Source organism: Agelaius tricolor, unplaced genomic scaffold (assembly GCF_023055355.1).
Source record: "Agelaius tricolor isolate 1412-34295 unplaced genomic scaffold, bAgeTri1.0.p SCAF_5, whole genome shotgun sequence".
In the NCBI taxonomy this organism is placed as follows: domain Eukaryota; kingdom Metazoa; phylum Chordata; class Aves; order Passeriformes; family Icteridae; genus Agelaius; species Agelaius tricolor.
Window position 1 is genome coordinate 49,145,497 of NW_027269265.1, and position 13,900 is coordinate 49,159,396.

The 13,900-nt window shown below is 36.2% G+C and overlaps 1 protein-coding gene across 1 annotated transcript in view; it reads right to left on the minus strand.

Moving 5' to 3' along the window:
• Positions 1-505: 505 nt before the first annotated feature.
• The window catches only part of OTOG (otogelin), a 93,289-nt gene continuing 79,894 nt past the window's right edge, over positions 506-13,900 (minus strand). The window contains exons 46-56 of the mRNA XM_071427853.1: positions 13,721-13,831; positions 12,400-12,501; positions 11,855-11,953; positions 11,442-11,482; positions 10,850-10,925; positions 10,191-10,369; positions 9,294-9,398; positions 8,762-8,881; positions 7,882-7,927; positions 3,232-3,311; positions 506-1,965 (exon numbers count right to left, since the gene is read on the minus strand). Coding sequence (XP_071283954.1) covers positions 1,765-1,965; positions 3,232-3,311; positions 7,882-7,927; positions 8,762-8,881; positions 9,294-9,398; positions 10,191-10,369; positions 10,850-10,925; positions 11,442-11,482; positions 11,855-11,953; positions 12,400-12,501; positions 13,721-13,831 — 1,160 coding nt within the window. The 3' untranslated portion in view covers positions 506-1,764. The remainder of the gene's footprint in view (positions 1,966-3,231; positions 3,312-7,881; positions 7,928-8,761; positions 8,882-9,293; positions 9,399-10,190; positions 10,370-10,849; positions 10,926-11,441; positions 11,483-11,854; positions 11,954-12,399; positions 12,502-13,720; positions 13,832-13,900) is intronic.

Consider the following 13,900-nt stretch of genomic DNA (forward strand, 5'->3'; position numbering starts at 1 on the left):
CAGTCCACACACATTGCAGTCAAACTGAAGGTTAATTTAGAAAAAATATGGAAAGGGTATGGGCAGAAATTCATGTTCTTTTCCCTCTGTTTTTCCACAACAAACAGTCTGACAGTGTCCAAGTTGTATTGTTACAGTTTGATGAACAAGTGTTTTCTAATTTTTGCTTTGAACAAAATTACATAGATGAATTTTGCATTTCTGAGGCTGAAAGTGAACTGTGATGAAATCAGAAAAATATGTAGATTTTTAAAAATCCATGAGCAAGTCTTCTCCTTGATGTACTATTTGAGATATCAGTAAATCCTGAAATTACCCATGCACACCACTGAAGAAAAATATTACTAAGTATAGTGTGTTTCATCACATGGCAGTAAGCTGCTCTAGCAATGATAGCAAAATTAATTGTAACAAAATAAGACTTCCTGTTGTTTATTAGATATTGTAAGAATGAAATGTACAGTATACAAAATCAAAATCAAAAATGTTCACATGATTGATTTTAACAATGCATTTTTCTTTGGATTTACTGCAGACAAGCAGCTTCCAAAGAGGGGTGCTGAGATCTGTTTACTCATAGATCTCAAATCTATCACTGCATGCTATCTACGATTTTAATCTACAAAACAAAAGCTACTGAATTTTTGCTTAATCTCAGTGGCATTTGTTAAAGAAGAAGAGAATAGTAACAGCAGCTTATAGAAGAAAATAATTAGTTCATTACAAAAAATTTATTTTTTCAGGTTCATAAAAAATTGCTTTTGAAATTTCAAACCTTACAATTGTGCATTTTGAATTTCAAGCACTTACCATAAGAAGTTGCATCTACTATACAGGTGACAAAGATTTTCAATTTTTAGTTTGAGGCAGATACATATGATCCTCATTTTCTTTTTCCTAATGAACTTTCACATCTTTACAATTAGTGTTAAACAATGTTCATTCTCCTAAAGAGACAATTTAAGTATGGTTTCATTTCATAAGATGAAAATTTTCATTTAAGTTATACCTATAAAAAGGAATATAAAATGGTTTTTGCTTTTTAAATCTGTGTATTTTCAGTTTATGTCATATTGTTTAGCAGAAAGATGAAGTGACTAATGGCTAATCTAGATAGCCTAAAGACAGCAGATCTGTTCCATAAACACATGCTTGCCATAATGCTTTTCACTACAATATAAAACACACTAGAAAAACAGAAATTATTCACAGGGAATGTTACATACAGGTATCAGTATGAATTTTTCCCTGACTAAAAAAAAAAAAAACCTACATTGAATTTCTTATACATGCTCTACTTAGCAACAGGAATATGATTTAAACTGAAAATTCTTCTCATGTTGTCCAAAGAATTTCTCTTCAAAGACACTAAACAATTACAATGTTTTCAAAACAGTGACCTGCTGCCAGGTAAGTCAGGCAATGATGTAAAACTGGAATGGGGGCTTGACAAAGAGTGGATCAGCCTTCCAGAACAAAACAGATGGTGCTCTTGCTCTTTAGATGTCACTAATGTAAATCACCTTTTATGTTGGCACATATCACAAGAACCCTTAAAACAATCCCTGTGAATGAAAATGAAGACAAATCATAATACAAATGATGCAAAGGCACTTTTCAGAAATTTAAGAGAGTCCAAATGTATTTGTGGTCTTTTGCAGTAAACTGGTGACATTAAGGGAATTGGCTATTGTGTTTTTAATAGATAAACTACTATAAAATTATGCTGTGAGCAGCGGGGCTTGCTGCTTTCTTTCTCTTTTTTTAGGACCATTGGCAAGAGCAGTCAGTGGGCTCTTGGATGGAGTAGCTGACCCAGGTGGAGTTGCTGGTGCAGTACAGCTGCACAGTCCTCCTCTGCAGCCCCAGCTCCCTGCAGCACTTGCAGAACCTGGCGTAGGTGTTGATGTTGTAGTTGTAAATGCTGGCAGAGGGGCACTTCCCATCACATGAAACGATGTTCACCTGGCAACACACAGGCAGCAATTAACAAATGGGAACAGGCAGGAGAGTTGGGGGTTCTCAAGGAATTCTGAGGACATCGAGCACCCAAATCCAACAGCAAAGCAGTGAGAAATGTGGATGTATTTCCTCTACTCCCTTATGAAATCCCATTACCTCTGGAAATTACCTCTGAAGTGCACTGCCCAGACAGGTCTCAATGTCAATATTACTGATGTTAATATGACTTTTCTGTCAATTTCAGCAACAGATTTGCACTATTTTAACAAATAAGCAATTTTAGTTTTGAATTTTAAAGCATTCATAACAACCTTGGCTTGAACACAGCATCAAATGTTCTTTCCACAACTCCCTACAGTATTCATTTCAGTGATACACTGATGCAATGTTGCTATACTGGGTATCAGCAAGGAGGAATAAAAGAACCAATCCTTTGGAAAGCCGAGGGGAATTACTACTAACGATACCAAACGTGTAATGTAGACTGTAAGACAAATAGGCTTAAGAATCTGATAATTTTTCTCAGATTTAATAGTCAGGATTTGTGTTCCTGTTCAATGAAACACTGAGAATAAATTTCCTGGCTGCTCAACAGCTTACTCTACTAAATGTACTCTTGGAGTCATTTTAGAGGCTACAGCTGTTTCCCTACTCTCTTTTATTACAGCTTTTCCAGGCGCTCTTACACATCTCACTCGAGACGTTTGTCTGCACCCTCGCTGCTGCCCTCAGCCTCACTGCTCAGCAGGACATGGTTGGTGTCCTCCAACACTAAATCCTTTGATAGACACACAGATAGTGCCTCATTCTTCCTTCACATTTCACAGTGTGCTCACGCTGCTGCCTAAAAAAAGCTTTCAGGACCCAGGATTCCTTTCTTCATGAAGTCGGCATTTATACACCGTCCCTGGGCAGATGAAAAATTACACACATCTGCAGTTGTTTTAGCTGTAGAATATCAGGGCAAGGTTCAGTTTTAATAGATAATTTGCATCGAATAACTGCAGTATGGAGCGAAATAAGACTAAATTGGCATGCACCTAAATGCACACAAAAAAAGAAATGGCCTCCTTTTTTTATTATTGAGAAGATGACTGCTGAGAATGTAGGGAAGCGTTAAAACAGCTCTGTGAAACACAGAAACCTCTGCCTCTGTGACAGAGATGGAGACAATGGCCTTGTGGAACCTGAGTTCCCTTTCTTCCTTCTTTTTAACAGCTCAAAACTTTTCTCTTCTACAGAAAGTCATCACAATGGCTTTCTACTTACTGGTGTGTTACTCCTGCAGTCGTTCTTGCGGATGGTCATCCTAACAGTCACCTTCTTACAGAATTTACCATCTTCCTTACCTGTAAAATGGGCATAGATTTAAAAATATCAGCTCAAATTTCCAACATCTCAGAGACAAGAACACTCCTGACCATTTAATGGATTCAAGAGACACAAAGAAGAAAATATCCAGTACATCACTGCACATACACAACTTTGGTGAAGTAACATTAGCTGCACATTGAATCACTTTTAAGATTATTTCATTCATTAAAGAATCACTTTTTATCTTTACTAACAACTATAAAAGGTTTATTCTTCACTCAGAAGCCTTTTATGAGTAAGTCTACTGTTTTCAAAAATTTTTGTAAAATTGATCAAACTCTCTGTGAAAAGACTTGTTAATTACTCTAACATGTTAATGCTAAAAATGGTATCATTATCAAAAGATAAATTTGTTAATAAATTAAAGTGTATTTTCTGTGAAATAAATACAACAATCTTTAATAGCAGCACTTGCATTCCAGTGGTGTAAACAAAATTTAAAATAAATACATAACAGAACCTACAATAGAGCCTGATGAAGAATAGGGCTTCAGGGGCTTTACATTTATGTATGTTTTCATTAAATCAAAGAACACCAGTGAAAAAAATGAAACTTTTATTTTCATTTTCATTAGCATTATTTCCACTATTTTTTTTTACAAGGCACATGGATCAAATAAAAGAGATCACAAGAAATCATGAAATTAAATGAGGAGTTCAATTTAATTTAACAAGGGAATGCCAAACATTGGAAGCAAAACAGAGATGTCTGGTGTAAAGTTCAGTTGCAAGGGAACAGGAAGAGCAGTATCTCCTGAGGATGATCCTCTCTGTGCTGATAAACCCCATCAGGCTGCAGATCTGTAAGAGAACAAACAGCCCATTCCATTAGAAGAGTTTCCACTGTTTCACACACCATGATGCAGCCCCCAACGACTCTCCCCTTACAGAGCTGCATTTTCTTTGAGCCAAGAAATCCAAAGATGTTGACAAAAGGTAAATACTGTTAGCTCCAAAAAAGCAAGGGCAATAAAGTATTCACTACTTTGAACAGTACCCAATATTGAACTGTGACACAAATTAATTACATCTTTATGCACGATGTCCAGTTCCCTGCTCTAATCCCTGTCAAACTAGTAATACTGCTTCTTAGAGAAATAGATTTTAAATGTTGTCTATTTGGGGGTTTTTATTGAGTTTTTTTTTTGGGGGGGGGCTTTCTTGCTTTTTTTTTAAATTATATAAGCCTGATATTCTCTCTAGACATATCAGAATTTTCTACAACATGACAGAAAGGAGAGCAATAAATCTTGGAAACAAATAAAAACCTACAAACAAATGTCTGGCTACTGCTTGACTGTCACTGAATTATGTTTGCTTAAGGAAAAAGTAAATTGAGAAATGAAGGAAAAAATAAATTGTTTTTGAAAAAAACCCAACTCACCGTTATTTTGTGTTTTTCACAGTTCTTTCCATGGTTCTTTCTTCTTTTACATTATACATGGTGTGTAGGGTGGAGAATTCAGTGCAGCTGTGACTATGACTCATCCAGGGTATGGTGAAAGTACATTGTATCTCATACAAAACAAATGTATAATGTATTTCCATGCATGCATTCTAATATCCAATGCCTCTTTAATGAGCTTTACAACAAATATACATTTGCATGAAGAACCTTCCAAAACATGGGAGCATTTTATATGTGTCATAATATAATGAGATTCTCTTGCACCATTTGTATGGTTGAAAATCCTTGCTTGGTTTTTGTGTTGACTCATAACACTTGTGGTCATTTAATGTGACAGCAATATGAAAGAGAAATACAGATTTTGATTCAGTAGTCCTGGAGTCAGAAGTGTAGTTTAATGTAGGATGTATCACTCAGTGGTGTACAAAAATTACAGTCAGCATCATTTCTCTTACAGAAATTTGGAGGGTTGTTTTCACGAAATAAATGCCAAAACAAGCATGTTACAATTCAAAGAATTAACATGCTTTATGAAAAAGAACAAAGATAATCTCCAATTTTCATGGACTAAGCACAGGCTTGCTGTTTTCGGTACATTGTCCTAACTATGGATGGGAAAACAATTACTTGCTTCTACTGTACATGGCACTGGAAGCAAAACCTTATGACACATCATCTGCAAAAATGTGGCTGACATAACAAGCTTTAACAAGCAAAGCAATTAGTCTCTATGTTCTAGTGCACTGTAAACATGATGGAATTAGTTTATCCTTTTAAACATAGCAATTTTACACATGCAGCAAGCTAAAGACTATGCAAGTGCTTACTACCAACAGTACATTGTTGGCTGACAACAATGCACTGCCCACACAGTGCAAAGTGAGAAACAAACCAAAATGGAGCCACTCTGAGCAACCATGAGCAGCTGTGCTACACTGCAGCTTTGGCAATAATTGGGTAATGAGAGGTCTGGAGCTCCTATCAGGGAGTACATTGTTGGAAATCAACAATGATGCTGTTTGGGTTGGTCCTACTTATTTCAGGAAAAGGTACCTGTGTGACAGCCAGCATAGGCTGTAGGAGTGACTGGGCTAACAGGGAATGGGAGGAGCACTGACACTGAAGAACCTGGTGAGAATATTACACATTGAACAGAGCACGTGTTACAGAGGGTTTCCTGGTAGTATGAAAACATTTGGGAGTTACTAGATTTTGGAAAACAGAATTCAACTTTAAGATGTTTGCATATTTCAGGATCACAGAATGGCTGAGGCTGGAAGAGACCTCTGGAGGTCACCTGGTCCTGCTTCTCTGCTGAGGCAGGGAAGAACCAGCAGCTGAGTACCACATCCAGGCACTGCTTGCATTGTTAACCTCATGTGCTAACCAGGACGGATCTGCTCTACCTTGGTATAACCAAGCCAATCTGGTATCCTGAGTCCAGCATGTCCTTTGGGGCTACAACAGAGAAATAGTGTAATTTCCTCTCTAGGTTTTGATGGAGCTCCTGGCTCTTCATTTTCAAGACCAATTAAAACTGAAATTGAAAATCACAATCATTTCTAATGGCGAAGTAGCTCAAAAGAAAACAAAACACTGATAATCCTTCTCATAAAACATCTCCTACAATTAACAACTAGCTGACAGCTCTCATGGCAGTTTGCTTGGAGACAGAATGAACTACATGAATCACAGAGCTTCTGTGCTGTGCACAAACAGGTGTGAAATCAAAACTCTAGGAATGTACTTGTAAATGCATCTCAGAAGTCACTGGGTACTTCAAGGGTCTAATTTTACCTTGTGAGGCATGTCCCAGGCTAATTTACTTTTGTCTTTAACAATTAAGGAGTGTGGTTATAATCTTTCTCTAAGCATAGCAGCAAGATCTTCTGCCCTGTTGAAACACACCTTAATGAATGTTTAACTGTCCTACTAATTTGTTCTGAAGCTGGTTTATTTGGCTGCTAGGGCATTAAAGCGCAATGTCTGATAATCAAAAACTGATCTAAGAGTGCCTATGGAGAACTTGCCACAGAACTAGGTAGAACAAGTGCTTGAAACACAGGTCTACCAGAGGGAAAAACTTGGATATTATCATGCCTCTATGGTGGGAGCAGAGAAAAAAATCCTAGATAAATCTTGTACAGTTTCCATAAACTTTTTCCCACAAAATGTAATACAAGGCAGTAACACCAAAATACACCTCCCAGCTGGCAGCATGTAACCCACTGCAGTAACTGAGCACATGGTACCATGTCAGGTAGGCACAGCTGTGCAAGCTCCATCCCACCCAGCAGGAAATACTGCACTTCTCTCCAGCTCTCTCCCACACTTTCAGGTCACTATTCCAGCCACTTATGCAAATTAAGTCAGAGTTTTTGCATTTTTAAATATTATTATACTGCCCAGTATAAAAAAACGCCTTTTCAGTTGCTTCTAACAGTATCAAACTTCAGCCTAAAGCCTTCGTGAGATCAACCAAAATGTTTCAGCTACATAACAATGTGTTAAGAAAGAAAATTATTTCTATTTTCTTGATTTCTATTAAGACATAATATTTTTCAAACTTATTCTGTAGAGAATTTTTATTCTGTTTTTTTTTCCCCCAGAGAATCTTTATTAGCACTCACAAATAATCAAGAAACCGGGAATTTTAAAATTGTAGAATCTTTAAAAAGATTCTGCCTGAAGGTTTCTGAACTATTAATTACTATATTCATTAGCTACAAAATTAACTTACAAACCACATAGATCAGTCTTCATTTTTACAAAATATGAAGATATTAATGTAGATTAAGCACAGTTTTAAGGTGCCTTCTAAAATACAGTACCTTTTATTTTACTTAATGCAGTACCTAAAATTTTGAGGAGTTTTACACAAGAACTACAAAATAGTTGAGGTAGGAATTTCAGTGACCTGACCAGCTACAATCACTATCAGTGGAGTAAATGTTTCCATATTAAAGTGTTTTCTTTTGATTTAACTCCACTATTTTCAGTGTTATGCACATGAGTAAACCTGGGGAAAGCACAGCCTTTGAGATGTGAATCAAGCTTTCATATGGGAAATAATCCACTTTATTCATAAGGTAACAGATCAGAGTCTCGTGAGGCAGGAATTGTCAATAATCACTTACATGTTTTGCAGCATCCTTCTAAGAATGGCACAACATAGCCTCCAACCTGACCAAGAGAGAAAATAAAGAGGAAAAACTTGTTTGTTTTCAAGCATTCATTCCCATGTATCTGCACTATTAGAAATATCTCTCAGATAAAGGTCTGCCATCATTGTTCAGGCAAATGCAACACTGGTGAATGGGTGAAGGTTTGGCTGCACAGCTGAGACAGTTCTGACGAGCCAACCCACTGCTATTTGTGAGGAAGACCCAAAGCCACTCAGTTCCTGCAGTACTGCTCCCTGCTTGTGTGACATCATCCACCAAGGAGAGTACCTTTCTATCCACATGTAAATGTAGAACTACAGAGAGCAGTAAGAGAATTCTCCTTGCCTCCATTTCCTGGCACTTAGAATAATCTCGTTTTGCATATTCAAATAGAACGTTTGTTCTTGCTCTGAAACTAGTTCATAAAACCTTATGTGTCACTGCAGAAAAGATGCTCCTGATAGCCAGACTTTCCTTTTATTCAATGCTTTTGATTATTATGCTGAATCACATTGCTATGCATTAAAAATGTTAGAAAGAGAAGGTTCAGCCCAGAAAAGCATCCAAGTTCAGACAGTTGTATCAGGACTAGTTTGATATTACAAACTCCAATTAAAATAAATATTCTAAGAATCAGAAGAGGAGTGTCCAGCTCTATAACTCAGCAGCCTGGTGGCACAGTAGTCTGGTGTGTGGTTATACCTTTTACCTTAAATATCTGGCAAAAAATACAGGCATTACAAAAATTAGTAGTTTCTCCCTTCTTGAGGAAAAAATACCTTTTTTCAGAACGAAATCTTTTCATGCAAACGTAAATCACACCTAGAATGCAAACAGTGTCTTGTACACTGACCTTGACACATTCAGTTTCATTAAAGGGTGGGCATCCAACTGCAGAGGACACCAGAACTGGGCCTATTGCTGTGTTGGTGCATTCATATCTGATGCAGCTTGAAATCCAAACAGCGCCGGGCTATCAAAAAATTTAAAACAGAAACTTTATTCAGCAAAACCAGTATTTTAAGCATTAATTTAAAAATTTCATTGAATGAGATCTTGCTTGAATCAACAGTAATACAGCAAAATATAATTTAGATGTACATTCTCTTTAAGTACCGCATTTGAAAATCTAATAAAAAATACATAATGCTAAGCAGGTTCTAAAATAATCAAGTTGATGGTAATTCTCTCATACATATCAGAATCCTTTAATTTTTGTTGACAGTTACATGGTTGACTTTCCAAGAAATTAATATCGTTTACACACAAAACTATTCTTAGTATTTGGCCAAATAAAGCTCTTTTCTGCACATTTTTTGTGTACAATATTTTGTGATTTTTGCTTACTTCTAAATATTTGGAGGGAATAAAATACCCAAACTCACCTTAAAACTGGTAACTGTACCATTGCTGAAAGTGTGGAGACAAGACAAGTTCTTGCAGCTACCACAGCAAGTTGTTAAATCTTTTGGAGGCTGATAGACTTGGTTCTGCCAAAATCAAATAGATTACTCCTTGTATGAAATCATCTTGCAGCTCAATGTTTACTACTGTAATAGGCAGATTTTTTTCAGGTATCTGATTCTAGGGATATTTTTAAAATAACTTCCAAAACCACATGGCTTACATTGGCACTGCACACCCATGAGGCTTTTATAAAACACATTTAATCTTAATTGAAGCAAAAGGGGAGGAATCCCAAATCTGAGAGAATTAACTGGTCTTTCTACCATTTTCAGATGTGACAGCTTACTTCAAGAACCACTGAAATCTTAACTTTTTACACATTAGCCATTAAGTAGTTATAAAATGAGAAAAAAATATTGTATAATACTCCCATGGTAATGTATTTTATTGTGTAAAAAGACAATGTAACATTTGCTTATTTTATAAAGCTGTTTTCACTGCATTTAAAATTCTTCTTCTATTCATAATTTTTTTTTCTAATTCTTATTCAGCTAATGTCTGCCAGGAATTTGTACCAGTTTGCACATAATGCAGCTGAAGCTCTGCAGGGATGCAAGGAGGCAACATGCCATGAATCCAAGGATGCATTCACTATGTACTTTAATTTATGTAAGATTTATGCAGCAGAGAAAACAATGGAGGGAGGGAGACCTTTCAAACTTCCATCAGAATTGTTGTAGCACATCATTAAAGGGAGATATCCCAATTACTCTTTCCAACTTGCTCTATGACTTTCATCTACTCAACAAAACCCATCAGGAAGTAATTCAGGCCAATGGACACAATACACAGGTTTAAATTTCTGAATTCCTTACGGCTTTGCACTTGACAGCACAGTCTATGGAAGATGTGTTTATTTTGTAGTATTTAGTGGAGGGATCAACCACATTTGTACAATAGGAAATATGGCAAATGCCATCTGCACTGTGTTCCACAATCCTCTGCCCAGGAAGCAGCACACCTCTCTCATTACTCAGGCAAACTTTGTCTCTCACTGCAAGAAAACACAAACAGCATTCTCAGGACTATCAGCTGGGCATCAAAACTCCACTAAAAGTGTTCCAAATGGTGAAACAGGAATGGAAAAAGCTTCTCTACCTTTTTTAGGCATTTTCAAACAAATCATTAATAGTAAACTAATGTTTAACTGCAGTCACCAAATCTTGTCAAATATAGTCATGCATGAAAACTAAATATATAATATTCTATTATCTGCACCCAAGTGACAGTGCAGGCTTCTTCAACTGTTTTATTTTGGAAGACTACTTCAGGATAAGAAATGTACCTGAGAAATGTCTATTTATCCCCACTAATTACAGTGGACACAGAGGAATGTTAGCACTATTTGTGAATTAAGTAAATTGATCCTGTCCTCTTCAGTGCCATGTTCAAAGTGAGTGCCTGATTTTTAATTCCTGATTTCCCTTAGCACTTGAAAGGCTATTTCTTTGAATTAAATTATTTTCTGACTTACCACATTTGTACTTCACACAGTTGCAGACATTTTCTGTACTGTTCTGAAACAGTTCGTCTATCTGAAGTTTCTGCCCCTACAGGTATAAAAACAGAAACAAAAAATTAGACATGAAACAACAGTAGATTTTCTTATTTGTATGATCTCTTTCTTTCAAACAACTTTCCTGCAGAATTTGAGTAGCAGTATCTCTTGAAGGTTCTGCTTAGTCAGCAGCCTGAGTGCATGATGCATGTTAACATATTCACCATAACAAATAATATTAACTGTGATGCTTGAAAGCATTCAGTCAACACTTTAAACCCAAAAATTTTATCCTGAATTTTATATTCTGTGTACATGAAAGCAGTCCTGCTCTACTAATATACTGGGGCAGAATATGATAATAAAAAGCTTGGGAAATATCAGGGCTGTTGAGTACTGCAAGGTATTTAGACTAAGGTGGCTTCTTAAAACTGTATATATCTTACTCTAAAGAAATTTTTAAAAGCTGAGCCATTTCATATTTCACAGATAAAACTATTATTCAGATACTGATAAAGAGATTTATTAAGAAATTATTAAAAGAATAGTGACAAGATAAATTTCATACCAGTTTGCACTGAGGTTTGGGGATTGTTTCACATGCACATTCTGAAACAAAATACAACAGAAACAGTAGGTTAGCCATTTATATGCCATTTGCTTACAACAGAGCAATGGAGAATAAAAATTCCAGATATAAGAGTCAGCAAACCCCATACAGTGCCACTCACTTCAGCAAACCCCATACAGTAACTCTTAGAAGTTTCAAGATTGTAAATAACCCATTTTGGACAGATAAATTCTACAGGATGCAAGAAAAGCAAAACAGGCAGATTAGGAGGTTCTGCAACATGAAGTGACTTTTCTGTATCATTTGCTTGTGAGTAGCTCACAGTGGTGTAGCTGGCTGAAACCAAGGGGCCAGAGCTGCTGTCAGCTCTCGTTGTCTAAGGCAGCTTTGGTGAAAATCAGTGATTTTACCACATGTCCGGAAGGGGCAGCACTTCTCCGGGCTCCACACCTCCACCAGGGACATGCCCAACATGCACCTGAATTCAGGACAACGATGGACTTCACAGACTGAAATCAAAGGAAAGAAAGAACAATAAACACAGTGTTGTCACTTTTAGATGAGTGGAAATACTAATCAAGATATAGTAAATTACTTACAATAAATACACTTGGATAACATCTTTGACTGATAACAGTATGGAGTACAAAATACTCTAGACAAATATTTAAATAATTTAAAATACCCAGAGTTTGAGGTCTGAAACTACTCACTTGTAGTTTCAGGCCTCAAATTCTGGAAATATAAAATTATTAAAATCTGGATATTTCATGATACAGACATCAGAAAATGCTTTACAACACAAATGAAGTTTTAAAAGTAAAGGTTATTAGTTCAGGGCTAATAGCTTGCTTAGGCTTGTATCTCTAATCCACTACTTTGACACTGAATGTCCACACCACAAAATTTCTCATGTTCTCCGTTATTTAAAATACTAAAATCAGGTCAAACTTACTGCACTGGTATGTAGGGCAACACCTGCCAGTAGTGTTGCCATCCACAATGAGAACTTCTCCTTCTTGACATTTGGGAATTTGATCTGAGCAAGCCCCACATGCTGGAGAAAACAATTATTTAAATCTAAAAAATTGGAAGAAATTTTACTACTGCCTAGAAGATTTGCTATAAGCTTGTCCCAGACTCATATTAAAGAGAGCAGAGGTGCTCTGCATTCACTGCTTATAGACCCTATACAAAAGGTTAATTTTCAGTGCAACTTGCCCCTCTTTCCTTTGTTTCCTGCTGTAAAGAATTAATACATTTTTTGTGAGCAAACATAATTTTCTCTCCTTCCCCTGTTATGAAATATTTTTCTACGTCTTCTCTCCTGCTGTTGTTTTTTTTCAGGAATCTCCAATCTTCAATAAAATGCATCTCCCATGATCCCAGTGTTATCCTCCCACTTGAACACATGACAACCACAACAGGAACTTTTCAATATGTACACTGCAAAGACTCATTTAATAAAAAAGGAGTCAAAAAGGGACTCTGCAGATGGTGAGAGGAGCCAAATGCTGCCCATTGTTAACATATGATCAAACAATCTGATTACTGTAAATAACAGAATTGTAATTCCCATTTCAAATTAACACAAATTTTTGCATGTGGAAGGTGCTTCCCTTCCCAGATATCTGTTCAAAAATAAAACAAACTCAACAGCACCTCATTATCAGATTATTATCCAACAGAAAGCAACTGCATGTAAGATTGGAGCTCATATACTAAGGGTAAAAGTGCAATTTTATTATTGAATTAAGTCATTAAAGCCAAACCCCAAAAGAATAAATAAATAAAAATAAATAATAAATAAATAATAATAAATATGCATAATACTCTAATATGGGATATTTGGCATTAATTAAGATCAGGCATAGCTGAGACAGCAGGATACAGGGAATAAAAGTCTATTATAAAAAGCCTATATAACTTCAGTCTTCTTTCAGCTAAAATATTTGTATATCTAGTTCACACTGTATATGGGCAATGTCAAAAGCTCTGAATTCCTCTATCCACCAAAACTCCTTTACTTGACCAAGGAATACTACTCAGTTGCACAAAGCCGTTCTGTGACTTGATGGTTGTTGGCACTTTTGGAAAATTAAATTAAATTAATTTTAAGTTGTTGGCATATTTTAGAAAATTAATGTCAATTTTTTAACAATTTTCAAGCTATGTTGGGGGACCTAAAATACAAAGAGTCTTAATTGGCAAGAAAATAATAGACATAATTGCATATGCAAAACCACACTCAACCTCAACCAGTCAGGCTACTGTACCACATATATAGGAAATGCAGCAGGTATTCTCCACCCGAGCAGCAATTAGTGTTTGATCATGCTGACAGCTTGGCATCTGCTCCAATTGCTCACATTTTTCTGGATCACATTCTGAAAAAAGGGAAACATATATTCCCTCAGATGAAGCCCAGCATTCCTCCTTTGTTATGCTATATCCCA